Raw genomic sequence first — 17,177 nt, forward strand, 5'->3', positions numbered from 1 at the left:
AACCTTCGCCGGCAAAGGTTTTTCTTACTTTGAATGTTCCGGGCGGGCTGGCAGGGGGATGGGGAGCGCATGCGCCTGCCCACATGCCCGACATTGAAAATCACGTTCGCCGGCCTCTGCTGTGAGAATGCCTGCCCCGCCTCTCTTGCACCCCCCTCGCTGAGAGCCCGGGACGAAAGCACTCTCAGCGAAGGGACTGTGAGAGCGGCGGGGCGGGCATTCCCGCTGCGGGAGGAGCTGCGCCCCAAGGCAGGAAGCGGAGGAGAAAGAGAGGCGGATCGGGCAGGCAGGGGGCAGCGGCGAGAAGCCAGGGGCGCAAGGGGGCCGGAGGCCATGGCTCCATGCACGCTCTTGGAAAAGGGTGCACAGGGGGGTGTTTTGGGGTGCACGCGCACAGGTGCGCATAGCTTACAGGAAACAGTGATAATAAAAACAGAATTGGAAGGGATTTCGGAGGTCTTTTAGTCCAACCCCCTGCTTAGGCTGGAAACCCTCACTACTTCAGAGAGATCGTTATCCAACATCTTCTTAAAAACTTCCAGTGTTGGAGCATTCACAACTTCAGGAGGCAAGCTGTTCCATTGATTAATTCTTCTAACTGTCAGGAAATTTCTCCTTAGTTCTAAGTTGCCTCTTTCCTTGTTCAGCTTCCACCCATTGCTTCTTGTTCTACCCTCAGGTGCTTTCGAGAATAGGTTGACTCCTTCTTCTTTTTGTCAACCCCAAGATATTGGAACACTGCTATCATGTCTTCCCTGGTCCTTCTTTTCTTTAAACCAGCCATGCCCAGTTCCTGCAACCGTTCTTCATATGTTTTAGTCTCTAGTCCCCTAATCAGCATTTTTTTGCTCTTCTCTGCACTTTTTCTAGAGTCTAAACATCCTTTTTGCATTGTGGCTACCATAACTGACTGCACTATTCCAAGTGTGGCCTTACCAAAGCCTTATGGTATTAACACTTCACGTGATCTGTTAATGCAGCCTAGAACTGTGTTGGCTTTTTTGGCAACTGCTGTACACTGCTGGCTCATATTTAAATGGTTGTCCACTAGGACTCCAAGATCCCTCTCACAGTTACTACTGTTGAGCAATGTACCATATATACTGTACCTGTCCATTTTGTTTTTATTGCCTAAGTGTAGAACCTTACTTTTTTCACCATTTCATTTTGTTAGATAGCTCCAATTGTTCAAGTTTGTCAAGGTCCTTCTGTATTTTGTGCCTCTCTTCTGAAGCGTTTTCTATTCCTGCCAGTTTTGTGTCATTTGAAAATTTCATAAGTTCCTCATCTATCCCCTTATCCAAGTCATTGATGAAGATGTTGAAGGGTACTGGGCCTAAATGAGAGCCTAGGGGTACTCTACTGCATACATCCCTCCATGTAGATGTAATTCCATTAAGCACTACACTTTGAGTGGGGTTGGTTAGTCCATTTTGAATCCATCTGGTGGTTTTGCTGTCCATCCCACATTTTTCTACTTTATTTAACAGTAGTTATGGTTTACTTTGTCAAAAGTCTTACTGAAGTCCAAGTAAACCACATTGACAGCATTCCCCTGGTCCACTAATTTTGTCACTTTGTCAAAGAATGTTATAAGATTAATTTGGCATGATCTGTTTTTGACAAACCCATGTTGGCTTTTGGTTATTACTTTCTTTGTTTCTAGGTGTTCGTTGATTCATCGTTTGATTATCTTTTCCAACCTGGATCTGTTTTGTTTTGTTTTTTCCTTTCTTGAAGATGAGAACTACATCAGCTCTTTTCCAGTCCTCTGGCAGTTCCCCGGTGCTTCAGGATCTTTGAAAGATATAGTTCAATAGTTCTGAGATCTTGTCTGCCAGTTCCTTCAGAATTTTGGGGTGTAATCCAACTGGTCCTGGTGATTTGAGTTTGTCTAGGGTAGACAGGTGTTCCTTTACCATTTTCTTCCCTATTTTAACTTGTGTTCCTATTATGTTATGTGTGATGCTGTTTTTGATAGGTTGGACTGTTTTTTTCCCCTTTGTGTAAAGACAGATGTAAAGAATGTGTTGAGTAACTCTGCTTTCTCCCTGTTGCTTATCACCTTCTTGCCACTTTCTCCCTCAATGGACCCATTGTTTCCTTCACTTTTTTTCTTGTTTTTAAAATGTTGGAATGACAAGAATGTTTGAATGACAAGAACTACAAGTATCTTTTAGAAATTCCAATACTCCAATCTGTCCTACATAGGACCAGGATTACTTTAAGGTGAATTGAGATGGTATAACTTTAGAAAATAAAAGAACAACAATTAATTTATTTTAATTTGTTTACAATTAATTTATTATTCTTTTTTTAACCAGCAAAAGGGTGGCATTTGAATTCCCTGCTGCAGTGAACTACTTTCTTGCTATTTTTCTGGATTGTATATCATGGTGTTGAACTTTTGACTTTGTGTGACCTTAACAATCCATGCAAATGACAAAAGAAAGAATGGCAAAACAAGAAACTACAGGAAAGGAAAACTTGCTCTAGTTGACTAAGATTTCTCGACATTTAATTATTTGTTATCCTTTATGAACCTGAAATGAATTTCTCTCTTGCATCATATTTGATCTGATGTCTTTCATCACTTTTAGCTTGTCTTTTCCATAACTCAAAATAACTAGAATGTCTTTTTAAAGCGGTCTTTAATATGATAAATTGGAATATTCAAAGTTGCTGTCAAATAGTCTTTTCTTTAATAAAAATAAGAAACATAAAACTAAATTTATACCCAACTATGAATGATGGAATACCATTTTAAAATGAAACACACCTGGGTAGTGATGTTATTTTACCCCATTTCTCTATACAGAAACGCCGTAGTCCATTGCTCCCTCGAAGGGCTGCAAAGCCTTCATAAGGGACACTAGATGTTCCAGTAACAAATTGCAGCAATCGTAGTCTTTGTTCATTGTTGAACCTTTCTACTGCAGCCCAGAACCATCGTATTACTATATGGCCATCATGGTAACCTAAAAGAGAAGATGGGTAAAAGACAAATGCATTAGAACAGGGGGGAAAGATACAACTAGATATGAAGATGAGCTAAACATTATATTTTGCATTATCTAGTCATAGTCAAGATATATGTGTTTTTTTCACATTAGTTATTATGTAATTGTTTGTATATCTGAATTAAAAACTACTTTACAGACATGGGTCAGAATTTCCAGTGTTAAAAGGACTTAATGAAATGAAAAAATGTCAAGGAAGAATAATTGCAATGTTTACCACCCCGATATTCTGTGCTATTGCGCCAATCATTAAGGTCGATTTCAGCAGTGCCAGCGATTACCAATTCTAGTTCTCTAGCATCAAAAACTGAAACAAGTCTTGAGTCCACAACCTGAAAAAATAAAGCACAGGTGTCAGCAATAAATGCAGAAATGCCAAAAGACTCAATATTTTACACAAGCTAGGTATATTTGTAAAATATACAATTTCGTGAAAGCTGGTTTCCAGTTATTAGATATTTGAATGGTCCACCCCACCCCCACATATTTGTTTAATGTGTGTTAATTGTTCGCTTGTAGTTTTTTTTTTTTGAAAATAAATTTATTAAATATATACAATAAAAACCAAATACAGAAAGACAAAAGAGATATACATATTGTACATTTTAACATTTACACTCTACTTATGTAGTAATTGGGGAGTGGGAGAAGGGGGTTGTGAAGGGAGGGAAGTAGATATAGTAGATGTAGTTTTGATCTGCAAGTTTAATTAAGGCTATCATCTACTCACCATTGTCTGCCATTGACATAGCAATAAATGATAACACCAATCTATTACTGTTCAATAAAATGTATTAGGTTTTTTGATACAAAAATGGTGATTATTTTAAATATTACATCATATAATAAAATTATTTTAAATATTATATCAGTAGAAAAGAATAGTGGAAGAGAGCCAATTTGATATGGTAATAAAAGTGCCAGGCTAACAGGAGTCCTCCAAGAGCGGCGGCATAGAAATCCAATAAATAAATTAAAAAATGTGAGTTTTAATGCTGGGTCAGCCATCTCTCAGTTTCATTTCCCCCCCAACAAAACTGCAGACGTCATAATAATGTCATTGAAGTGTTGGAGCCAAAATTACACTGTTTGTTGTTTGGGGTTGGGTTGGCGCCCCCCCCCCCCTGTTTGGGGTTGGGTTGGCGCCCCCCCCCCCCAGTGTATGACATTTTCATAAATAACAATGTTAGAGAGATGAAAATCTTCATTAAACGTAAAAAAAAATAGGAGGAAAAAAGAAAAACTGCACAACTAAAAGATATGGCTTTGATTTAAGCTGTCAATTTTCTATTGTAAATCTCATTTTAGGCAACAGTTCCCAGTTCCTGGGCTGTTTGAAATTGGGTCGCAGAAGAGATGGGCAAGCACATGTGCATGAAGTTCCACAGAGGGTGCTTGTGTTCATGTGTGGAGCTTCATGCATGTGCCCTTTACTTATGTGAATGGAGCTTCACACATGCACCTGCCACTCATGCACCCCCCGCCCCAGGCACTAAGCTGGAAAGTTTGGGAACCACTGATTTAAGAGACTTGGGCCCAGAGCCAGGGGAAAATATTATAGCAATGGACAGTATCAGAATTTCTGTGAAAGTGTGTAGAGGGAAACCTAATGTTATATAGGCACAAATCTTTACATTTATTTTCATTTTAAAAATGGAATTTGCATTTCTATTTTTCATCAGTTTGCTACCAAAACCTGGTAAACTACTGAAAAATAGAAGTGAAAGTTCCATTTCTTTAATGAAAACAAATGTAAAGGTATATAAGCATGGTATGTCTAAATAATGATAGATCTTTCACTTCTTATACGAATGCTTCCTATTAAGATCTGAAACCATTACTAGAGCAATTAATTCTTTGTCCTTTTTGTACTACGTTTGCTGTAATTGAAATGCCCTTATGTTTATGACTCTTCAACGCTTACTTGATAAAATATGATACATACTTCGTAAAAGCCACGAACTAGTGCCTCGGTTTGCTGAACAACCCCTCTTTCTACTCGCCACTTAACCATTCTTTCAATATACTCCTTCTTGTTTTTTTCAGTTACTTGCGTATTTGCACCTCCAGATTTCAGCTCTCTTTCTGTTACCTAACAAACAAATCAAATAAGCAAAACATAAATATTGGGCAGGAATATAGAAATTATCACAACTACAAGTACTTTTAACAATCAAGTATTGTTCAAAAAAGATACTGCCTGAAGGTATCTTCTTCTTGCTGTGGACCAATTTATTGAAATTTGAAGTATGGGCATAGGATAGAAATAATGTGTAGTCAGTTCCAGGCCACTGAAAAGAAATTCTATTACAACAACCCACTTCTAGGCACATGACTGATTAACCGGTTTAGTGTAATACAATGATGGCTCATAACTTATTTGCTTTCTAATCAGTATTGTCTTTAAAATTATATTAGTTATTTGTGCCAGCAATGTTTTAAAAAATGAGTGTCTTGGTGGTTAAAATATGTAACAAATTCTCTAAATCCTCATTAGTTCGCAATTTACCTAAAAAGTAGTTTTCTAAAAAAGCAGCCAAAAATAATTTTCCCAACATTTTATTTCCAAAAATTCCATGTAAATAAAAGAGTTATTTATTTGGATTTTAAAAAATTAGTTTCAATATTTTTATCAGTCTTAACTGTTGCGTCCTAGCAAGAACTGGGTTGCATGCAATTGGTTAATTGCTAAGTGGAGAGCGGACCATTTGATTGGTCACAGCTGGTAAGAATAGATATTTGAGAGCAGCCACTCAGAGACTTTCTTTCTGCCACTAGGTTTTACTTGTTGCGAGCTTGCTTGTTTAATGGAATAAAGTTGTTTCTTTTATCTGTTCATCTGCTCCTTCTTACCAATATTTAATACTGGCAACAAAGAGTTAAATTTGGACCATTGCTGCCTCTGAATATCCATCGCTGCGTGCTGCTGCCATTAAACTACTTTCTAGCAGACTTTTTTTTTTTTTGCTGGTGTGCTGTTAACTTCACCATTGATAGCTGATGTTGTGCTATCAAGGTCATTGTTATGTCTCGCCAGATTCCAACTTTTGAAGCTTTCTGCCCCTCCACAGCGACTTGGAATGCTTATATGCAGAAATCTGAGGTATTTTTGCTCACAAACAATTTAACAGATGTTAGGAGGAGGATGTGTTTTTAAATGCACGTGACCACCAAAAATTCTTGAGTGCCTGAGCACTGGTGGCCACACAGGTTGTTTATATCGTGCTGTGGGATGAACTGGTCATTAAACCATTATGCTCTGACTCCATCTAGAATAGCCTGCCGTTTTACCTTCAGAAAGCAAGTTCAAGCAGAAGGCAAATTAATCATTATATAGTGGCCAAGAGATGCTGCATTCGAGTGTGCGTTTCCTCACCTTGCCAATGCACTGCTTGAGCAGTTTGTTTGGGGGGGTTCAAGATTCATACCTACAAACTCATTTGCTTGCCCGCCCAGAGCTGTCCCTCACTGTGGCCCTTGAGGAGGCCAGGGCTGCTGAGATGTCCATCTCCTCAGTGGCCGAAATTCAACCTCACCATTTCACAGCCGCCCCAGTGCACTACACTGATTGCACCCAGCTTGACTCTGCTGTTCCTGAAGACAGTGTGAGCCAACTGCACATGAACAACTGTTGCCGCCAGCTATCCAGCCACCATCATTTTAATTGCACCATATGGCTATGGCTCCATGTTTCAGCTGTGGAGGGCTGCGTCCTCATAGTTGTTGGGGTTTTTTGCTACTTGCCGCTGCTGTGGAAAGTTCGGCCATTTGGCGAGGGTGTGGTTCACTTATCACCATCACGCCATAAGTCTGCTGACCGCACAACCATTCAGGGCAGTTGCTTCGCTGTCTGGCTGGAAGATTCACTTAAACATATTTTACCAGGTTTGTCTAGAAGCCCCCTGTGCCCCTGCAATGTACAGTTATGGGACTATCAAGGAAAAAACATTCCAATTGAGGGCCAGATTACCCTGTTGTTCACCAAGGGATCCCCTTCTACATTCTCTAGGTTAGGGGTTAATTTTTGCCAAATTAGACTTGGCACAGGCCTATCAGCAATTGCCTGTAGATGATGCAACTGATGAGGCCCAGACCATAGTCACACATTGGGAGGGGCATTTAAATGTCGCTGCCTTCAATTTGGGATAATTGGCCTATTTCAAAATAGGCTCCTGGCCTACTTCAAAATCTGATGGAGCATTTGCTCTATGGCCTGCCTGGCATCATTCCTTATTTTGATGATGTCTTGATCTCAGCAAATTCTTCATCAGATCTTGTTGCACATATTAAGGGAATACTTCTTTGATTTTGCCAGGCAGGCCTTAAGTTGAAGTGCAGCAAATATTATTATGGGTTCCTAGGGTGGAATTTTTGAGGTATTCTATTGTTTCTAATGGTATTCATCCCACCCCTTCGAAAGTGGTGGCTATTAAATTAGCACCCCCACTGGCCAATAAGACTGAAGGGTTTTTTGGACCTTCTAAACTTTTATTCAGTCTCTTTGCCCCATAAGGCAACCTTGACTGAACCCTTTTATAGGCTCCTGGATTCTAAGGTTGTGTGGTCATGGAGCCCTGAGGCACAAGCCTCATTTGATACAGTCAAAAGTCTGTTGTCCTTGGATGCTGTTCTAGTCCAGTATGATCAGGACATGCCCCTTATGCTGGCCACGTATGCTTCACTGTACAATGTTGGAACTGTCGTTAATCAACAGCTACTTGGTGTCTGTGAAGCTCCGATAACATACTTCTCATGTACTCTTTCATCTACTGAGAGGAATTAAAGTCAGATGGAGAAAGAGGCCCTGGTGTTAGTGACGGCCATAAAAAATTTTCACAACTATTTATATGGTCGATCCTTTACATTGTTTACAGATCATAAACCCTTATTGGGCATCTTGGCATAGGACATACAGACAATATATTTCACCTCGTATGACCCGCTGGGTTGTGTTGTGGTTGGCTCTGGCCTAGCTCCTGCCCCAAGGAATGTGGAGGTGAATGCAGGGGAAACATCAACATGTCATAGGCCTGTTTTACTGCCGACAGAGTCAGGTAGTGCAGTTTCCTGGGACGAAGAAGAAGGTGAGGGTGACTTGGAAGAGGGGGCTTGGCACACAGCCCAGGAAGCCAATCTCCATCATCTTTGGTCGATTCGGATGAGGAAGTGTTAGACCCACGCATGTGCAGAATTATGCATAGAAGAGACCAATTGAAGAAATATTACAGGAGATAAGAGAGGCCACCTGTGTTTGGGTGGGGCTCCAGCAATTAGAGCTGCTGATATAAATAGCAGCATGCTGGCTTGGCCATTGTGGAAGATTATCTGACCGTTGTTTCTTCAGGACCGTGCCTTGCTGCTTCCGGACTTTGTTTGTTGATTTTTCATGACTTTGAAACCAAAGCAGAGCAAAGTGTGTGTGTCTCACTTTGTGGAAGAAGGAGGGCTGTGATGTTTCTTCACAGCTGCTAGCTAAGTACTTAAGGACTGATTAAGGGGATTGTACAGCCTACAAGGTTGTTTTGGAACAAGTGCTCTTTGCAATATAAAAAGGGTGCTTTGTTTCTTTTGAATTTTGTGATAAAGAACATTATGTTTGAACTTTCAAGTGTGTGTGTGTCTGAAATTTTTACCCTTGAATTTTTGGAAGACTCATACCATAGAGCCCGGCAGAACAGGCTGAGTTTATTTCAACCTATTCTTATAGGCTAGAGTATTGCCCAGGCAGGGCTATTGCACATGCGGATGCCCTGAATAGATGTCCTCTTCCCATCGCTGTATCTGATCCCTCTCCAGCATCTGAAGTGTTCCTAGTTGAAGAGCTGGGGCCCTTGTGTCTGCTTTGGACATAGCCGGACATTCAGCAAAGGACACTGTGCTTCACCAGGTTCTGGACTGGGTACGGAGGGGTTTGCCCAAGGAACCTGTATATAACCCTTATAAGACACACCACATGGAAGTGTCAACTATGGGGACCTGTCTTCTTTGGGGAAGCAGGGTGGTGGTGCCATATATTCTTCAAACCACAATCCTCCACCTGTTGCATAATGCCATCTGGGCAGCATGCATATGAAGGACTTAGCCCATAGTTATGTGTGGTGGCCTGGATTGGACAAAGCCATAGAGATGTGGGTCATGAATTGCTCTGTTTGCCAGGCTTCTCACCCACCTCCTCCAGCCGCTACGCCCAGGATCTGGGAGGATCCGCAGGGGCCTTAGTCCCATGTCTATGTGGACTTTGCGGACTCATTCCTTGGACACCAGTTCTTGGTGATCGTAAGTGCTTTCTCTGACTGGGTGGAGATAGGGCTTATGAGGTCCACTACAGCCAAGCCTCTTATACGCACCCTGCAACAATCTGTTCACCCATGGTCTTCTTGACCTAGTGGTGAGCAACAATGGTGGTTGCTCACCAATAGGTTAGCAGCAGTTCTCTTCTGCTCCTTTTCAACATTTTCTGGCATCCTTGGGCATTAGACAGGCTCTTACAGCTCCCTGTCACCCTTCCAGTAATGGTGGGGCCAAACAGGTAGTTTATTCAGCCAAAGAGGCCCTCAATTGGTTAGATGGGCCTGATTGGCCTGCTTGGGTGGCCCAGTATTTGCTAGCCCAATATATTACCTCTTTCCCTATAACTAATCATAGTCCAGCCGAGGCCTTGATGGGTTGAAGGCTTCATACTCAGCTGGACCACATCCATCCACAATATGCCCAGGAGTGGCCAGCCACCCCTGGTCAGGGAATTCGAGCTGTTTTTGCTCAAGGATATGGGGGTTCCTGGTATTATTGTGGAAGTGACTGGCCCATGTTCTTATAGGATCCAGCTGAGGGATGGCTGGTGCTGGAGATGGCATGTTGATCAGCTGGGGAGAGGCAGCCAAGTGGCCTATTCCAATTGCCCCAAGGTTGCTGTCACTCCCAGCTTGACACAATGTCCATCACTACACTCAATTCTTCCATTATCTGGGCTCCAGTTGCTGTCTTCTCCATCTGCTTGATTTTCATCAAGTTCAGTATCTGTGCGACCATCTTCTTCTTCTCCTTCTTCCAAATCATTGCAATGCCCATCACAACATCAGATATCTCTCTCACCTGGACTCCAGTTGCCATCCCCTCTGCTTACCAAGGCTGCTTCAAGCCCAGTGGTTGAGCGATCAGCTTTCCTGCTGCTCCGGAGCACTAGGTCTTCTCCAGGGGGTCCTCCTGTGTCTTGCAAACTCTGAAGATCCAACCAGGTGTGCAGTTGATGACTACGCGAGGGCCTGCCAGGTGGGGAGAGGTGTAGCATCCTAGCAAGAACTGGGTCACATGCAATTGGTTAATTGCTAGATGGATAGTCAGACTGTTTGATTGGTCACAGTTGATGAGAGTGGATATTTGAGAGTTGGGAGGGCACGGCCTCCCAGAGACTTTTTTTCTGCCAATGGGTTTTTACTTGTTATGAGCCTGCTTGTTTTAATGGAATAAAGTAGTTTCTTTTAGCTGCTCGTCTGTTCATTCTTATCAATATTTAACATTAACATTCCAAAACTACTGCATCTCAATTATTTTAATTTCTAAAATTTATGTTGAAAGAAATACCAAGTTCTAGAATGATACCTGATTATTAGCAACATTGATATTTCTCCCTTTGAAGGCCCAACATAAAAAATGAATGTAGCAACAACGGTTAACAGTATTTAACTTTATTTTGAAAATAAAATGAGATAGTATCTACATCATTCTTGGATTTTTTTAAAAGAAGGTACTTACATAATAATAAATAATAAATATTTTTTTTTTGCCTCTGCTATTTATATGGTGAACTTTCAACCCAGTTTGCTTAACACCTTTTTACTTATTATGGCCACAACAAATTCTGGCATAAATAAATCTCAGTGATGACTGTAAAGATAGTTAAGCAAATGAATATGGTACTTGTCTATTCTTATATTATAATACTGTACCTACTGTTTCTTCTCCTATTCTTTTAATAACTGGTTTCCAATTAAGCTTTATATCTAATTTGAAATTTTTATTACTCCTAATTTCTAACTTGTAATAGACTCATATTAAGTTACCTGTCCAAACACTTCTTCATTCACTGTGAAAGTGAGATCCAGAATATCAGTAATGATGTTGTCTTTCATCCATTGTAAACTTTGGTGGAATTCCTCATCCAGATATTCCATATCACTAAGATCACATGGCCTGATTGACAATAGATAATAAATTATGTTCAAGTTTCAAATATTAAAATATTAAATAGTAGCCTATTCATTATCTGTCTGCAACCAGAGTTAAGCATTATATATCTATTCAGTGGCAGTAATATTGGGAATATGAAAATGCTGATTCTTCATATTCAATCCATGAATTTGGAATATGAATATGAACAATCAGCATTTTTCATATTCCAAAATTTATTGCCACTGAATAGAGAATTTTACTGCCACTGAAAAAAGAATTCTAATGCTTCTTAGGGATCATCTAGTTCAAGGGCCGGATGTGTCACGTGCATGCCATGCCAACCCTGGCTCTGCAAAAGCCAAAAAATAAAAAATAAAAAATCACGATATGTTATGTGATGCAATTGACTTTGACACTTGTGATCTAATTGGTTAAGAAAGGAAATATCTGCTAGATTTAGAGATCTATTTTCTTAATATTATTTGAGTGAGTTACAACTTATTGGTTCATGCTTGATATTGTACTCTTCTGAACATGAAGTGTTATTGGAGTTTTTATTCATACAAAACTACAGATTTTCTTACAAAGCAGTAATTAAAAATATTCATTGTTAACATATACAATAAGAGGGTAATGTTTTGTCAAAATATATTTTAGGGAAATAAATTGAGATGTATCCTATTGAATTCAAGATTTCCCCCATTCCCATACCTAAATATTGCTTGCAGGGTGGAAGGGCAGCATATAAATCCAATTAATTAACAAGTATGAACTGTCCCAAACAATATGATGTTCAATTTGGGAGTTTTAAACTTTTTGTCCCATTTGAACAACTGGTTTGGACAGCCTTTGTATAGCTTTAACTTGCACACCAGTTGTGCCTGCTTTTTGATTGGGAGACCTTGCTCATGGACATACCGCTCCGATCAGCTTGTACTGTATTTGGATTATTGAAATGCACTTTATATGGCCCTACACTTGATAGCAACTTATAAATTGCAACTGGTCCAAAATATAGCGGCATGACTAATTAGGAGACCATCTCATAAGCTATACTGATTACTAGTGAGATTTTGAATACAATCTAAGGAATTGTTTCTTATTTATAGAGATTCTCATACTAAACTATCTGTGGGACCATCTCTTTCTAATTATTTCCATTCAACTGGTTAGCTCTAAAAGAATCAGCATGTTTTAGATTGCTTAAACAATGTGATCTGATGGGATCTAGAAGAAACAACTTCTCTGGTGTCAACAGCACTACCATTTGGGGTAGTGTCTTCTATGAGATTTGGTTGGTCCCAGTTCTGTCTGCCTTTTAAAAAGCCTTTAAGACTTCCCTGGGGCTGTCATGAATGAATTTTTGAATGATTTTTTTCTTGATACTTTGTCTTTATATTTACTTTGTCATTTTTATATGAATTTAACTGCAATTTATTGATGTGTACTGACCTGAGACATGTACTGAATAGGTGGTTGTATAAATTGAATGAATAAATTAATAAATAAATTACAACTCTCTTTAAAATTCCACTTATTTCATCTTGCCAAGATATTAAGAAATGTCATAATGGTTTCTTTTTGTTGTGTATTCCAAATACTCACAGCCTTAACAATGCTTTGTAGAATGGTCTTGTGAAGAAAGCATCAAGTAGATATTGATGAATAAGAGCAAGACCAAGGATACGACCACTAAATCGGAACCTGAACCAAAAACATACATAATGAGGGATATGTAATTTTTGAGATAGTTCATTCATTTTGTTCTGTTTGAAAATATATCTGATAGCAATCAAGGCATTTAACCAACATGTAAAAACTGTCTTGGTGATTTTATCATAGGATTCATTTAATGTGATCCAAATTGATTATCTAGGCAAATTCCTTCCTGACAATGTGATACTTCTGCATAAAGTCATCTTAATTTTTTAAATAAACCAGAAATTTGGTTTAAACTAACCCCCATCTTTTAGAAACAGAAGTGCTTTCTTTGGGTCAGATCCTTTGCTACACAGTTATTCAGTTTTTCTCAACCTGATGATCCAGATAATAGCATGTGTATGTAATTGAGAATTCTGGGAGCTGCATTTCCAACAAATCTTAAAAACAGTTGAAGTTGAAGAAATTGCTTTAATATTCTATATAAGTGTGTATTACTGAACCTGTGATAGCCTATTCCTCAAAAAGCCAAAACAAAAACAACAACTTTAAATTACAAGGAACATTAAAGAGGGCCGGCTGCTCAAGGCTGGACAGTGGTTGCAGCGGGGTTGGATAACACAGACCACTGCTTGGTGATTGTGCCATGGCATGATCACCTGTCATGCCCCTTACTTGGCGCAAGGGCATGACAAAGCTGGAGGGTGGGGCAGTGAGCCGCATATAGAGGCAGGCTCACCAACCCGGCCTCTTTTCCATTCAGCTTGTTAGCATGATTGCAGATATGCCGATGAGGAAATTCACTGCTGCGATCACCGAGAGTGCGCCACAGGTCTGGAGAGGTTTGGAGAAAGGCGAGGGCAACGGGTTTCCCTCCGGGCAGTGGTGAGGTTTTTCTTTGGCAGCTTTTATAACCGCATGCCAGCAGGGAGAGTGCGATTGCCTCCCATCCATCAGTGGAGCCACCCGCCCGGCGGGAGGAACCGGGTTTTCATGCCTCATCTCCTCTGGCTCTCCTCTCCGGTTTTCAGGCCTCCCTGCCCCCACTGGTGTGGTGGTAAAGCTCTGCAGCTCACAGAGGGCTGGATGATTCTTCCCTATCTGGAGCTGAACTTTAATGGAGACCGTGCTCCAGGGATGATGATGATGATGATGATGATTATTATTATTTAGATTTGTATGCCGCCCCCTCTCCGTAGACTCGGGGCAGCTCACAGCAGTGATAAAAACAATATATAATGACAAATCTAATAGTTAGAATCTAAAATAACAATAGTACATATAAAAGTCTAAAAAGCAAGAAACCCCAATATATAAAAACACACATACAGTCATATTATGCACAAAAACGACATAGGCAGGCGGAGATGTCTTAGTTCCCCCAAGCTTGACAACAGAGGTGGGTTTTAAGGAGTTTACGAAAGGCAAGGAGGGTGGGGGAAGTTCTAATCTCTGGAGGGAGCTGATTCCAGAGGGTCGGAGCCGCCACAGAGAAGGCTCTTCCCCTGGGTCCTGCCAGACGACATTGTTTAGTCGACGGGACCCGGAGAAGACCAACTCCATGGGACCTAACCGGTCACTGGGATTTGTGCGGCAGAAGGTGGTCTCATAGATACCCTGGTCCGGTGCCATGAAGGGCTTTATAGGTGATGACCAACACTTTGAATTGTGACCGGAAACTGATCGGCAACCAATGCAGACTGCGGAGTGTTGGAGTAACATGGGCATATTTGGGAAAACTCATGATTGCTCTTGTGCATTCTGCACGATCTCAAGTTTCCAAACACTCTTCAAAGGTAGACCCATGTAGAGAGCGTTACAGTAGTCGAGCCTCGAAGTGATGAGGGCATGAGTGACTGTGAGCAGTGACTCCCGATCCAAATAGGGCAGCAACTAGTGCACCAGGTGAACCTGGGCAAACGCTCCCCTTGCCACAGATGAAAGATGTTTCTCTAATGTGAGCTGTGGATTGAGGAGGATGCCCAAGTTGCGGACCCTCTCAGAGCGGGTCAATAATCCCCCCCAGGGTAATGGACGGACAGATGGAATTGTCCTTGGGAGGCAAAACCCACAGCCACTCTGTCTTATCAGGGTTGAGTTTGAGTCTGTTGACACCCATCCAGGCCCCAAAAGCCTCCAGACACCAGCACATCACTTCCACTGCTTCATGGAAGACGGCAAGGTTTTCCCAGGCCTGTTTAAAGGGCACTAGGTGAGCAGGGAAAGAGGCCAGGGACCTTGCTCTGGGGATCATAGGAGCTGGTGAGACTTGTCCGTTATGGGATGGGGTGAGGCCCATCCCTGGGCCCACTGGAGGCGCCGGGTGGGAAAGGAGGGGGAGAGCAGCATGCCCCCTCCCTGCCCACGGGGTCCCTTCAGATGTGTATGGGATGAGGGGTTGGAGCTGGTCCTCAATCTCGGGGGGGGGGGGGGCTGGCGACTTTAGGCTTAGACAGGAAGGAGGGGGGCTGCCAATTTTAAGGTGCTCCCTCCCTGCCCCACCGGCATGCTGCGCGGGTGGGGGGGTGAGCTGATACCTACGAAGTCACAGTGCCTGGGGGGGTTAGTTAAGCACAGTAATCCCATCTAAGTTAACGACCATGCCATTTGCTCAAAACAATTTAACCTATTTAAGTTAGTATACTGGAATTCATTAAGCTTAAATTTTATTTATTTATTTGTTTGTTTGTTTTTTATTTTATTTTTATTTTTTATTTTTTTTATTTGTATGCCGCCCCTCTCCGTGGAATCGTGATAAAAGCAGCATGTGACAATCTAATACTAAAACAGCTTAAAACCCTGAGAAGACCAACTCCATGGGACCTAACCGGTCACTGGGATTCGTGCGGCAGAAGGCGGTCCCGGAGATAATCTGGCCCAGTGCCATGAAGGGCTTTATAGGTCATAACCAACACTTTGAATTGTGACTGGAAACTGATCGGCAACCAATGCAGACTGCGGAGTGTTGGTGTGACATGGGCATATTTAGGGAAGCCCATGATTGCTCTCGCAGCTACATTCTGCATGATCTTTGACACTTTTCAAAGGTAGCCCCATGTAGAGAGTATTACAGTAGTCGAGCCTCGAGGTGATGAGGGCGTGAGTGACTGTGAGCAGTGACTCCCGATCCAGATAGGGCCGCAACTGATGCACCAGGCGAACCTGGGCAAACGCCCCCTTCGCCACAGCTGAAAGATGTTTCTCTAATGTGAGCTGTGGATCAAGGAGGATGCCCAAGTTGCTGACCCTCTCTGAGGGGGTTAGTAATTTCCCCCCCAGGGTAATGGACGGACAGATGGAATTGTCCTTGGGAGGCAAAACCCACAGCCACTCTGTCTTATCAGGGTTGAATTTGAATCTGTTGACACCCATCCAGACCCCAACAGCCTCCAGGCCCGGCACATCACTTCCACTGCTTCACTAACTGGACAAGGGGTGGAGATGTAAAGCTGGGTATCATCTGCATATTGATGATACCTCACCCCATGCCCTTGGATGATCTCACCCAGCGGTTTCATGTAGATATTAAATAGTAGGGGGGAGAGGACCGACCCATCAGGCACCCCACAAGGGAGTAACCTAGAGGTCGACCTCTGATCCCCCACTAACACCTACTGCGACCGACCGGAGATGTAGGAAAAGAACCACTGAAGAACAGTGCCTCCCACTCCCAACCCCTCCAGTCGGCGCAGAAGGATACCATGGTCGATGGTATCGAAAGCCGCTGAGAGGTCAAGGAGCACCAGGACAGAGGATTAACCCCTGTCCCGGGCCCGCCAGAGATCATCCATCAGAATTAAATAGAATGATATAATAATAATAATAATAATAATAATAATAATAATAATAATAATAATAATGATTTATTAGATTTGTATGCCGCCCCTCTCCGTAGACTCGGGGCGGCTCACAACAAAATAGTGACAGTGTAATAAATCTAATATTAACAACATTCTAAAACCCAACATTGGAATCATACAACACAATCATACCATGTGTAAAATTTATAAGCCTGGGGGATATCTCAGTTCTCCCATGCTTGGTTACATAAGTGGGTCTTTAATAACTTACGAAAGGCAAGGAGGGTGGGGGCGGTTCTAATCTCTGGGGGGAACTGATTCCAGAGGTCTGGGGCCTCTGGAAACAATAACAACAACAACAGCAACAACAGCAACAACAACAACAATAATAATAATTTATTAGATTTGTATGCCGCCCCTCTCCGTAGATTCGGGGCGGCTCACAACAAAATAGTGACAGTGTAACAAATCTAATATTAAAACATTCTAAAACCCAACATTGGAACCATACAACACAATCATACCATGC

The 17,177-nt window shown here is 41.7% G+C and overlaps 1 protein-coding gene across 2 annotated transcripts in view; it reads right to left on the reverse strand.

Moving 5' to 3' along the window:
- Positions 1–17,177, reverse strand: part of HECW1 (HECT, C2 and WW domain containing E3 ubiquitin protein ligase 1) — a 318,946-nt gene that overhangs the window by 24,611 nt on the left and 277,158 nt on the right. For both annotated transcript variants that reach the window (XM_070729542.1, XM_070729541.1), the window contains 5 exons: positions 12,795–12,893; positions 11,081–11,210; positions 4,966–5,112; positions 3,238–3,352; positions 2,780–2,978 (listed from right to left, as the gene is read on the reverse strand). In XM_070729542.1, coding sequence (XP_070585643.1) covers positions 2,780–2,978; positions 3,238–3,352; positions 4,966–5,112; positions 11,081–11,210; positions 12,795–12,893 — 690 coding nt within the window. The remainder of the gene's footprint in view (positions 1–2,779; positions 2,979–3,237; positions 3,353–4,965; positions 5,113–11,080; positions 11,211–12,794; positions 12,894–17,177) is intronic.

Source organism: Erythrolamprus reginae, chromosome Z (genome assembly GCF_031021105.1).
Source record: "Erythrolamprus reginae isolate rEryReg1 chromosome Z, rEryReg1.hap1, whole genome shotgun sequence".
Classification (NCBI taxonomy): domain Eukaryota; kingdom Metazoa; phylum Chordata; class Lepidosauria; order Squamata; family Dipsadidae; genus Erythrolamprus; species Erythrolamprus reginae.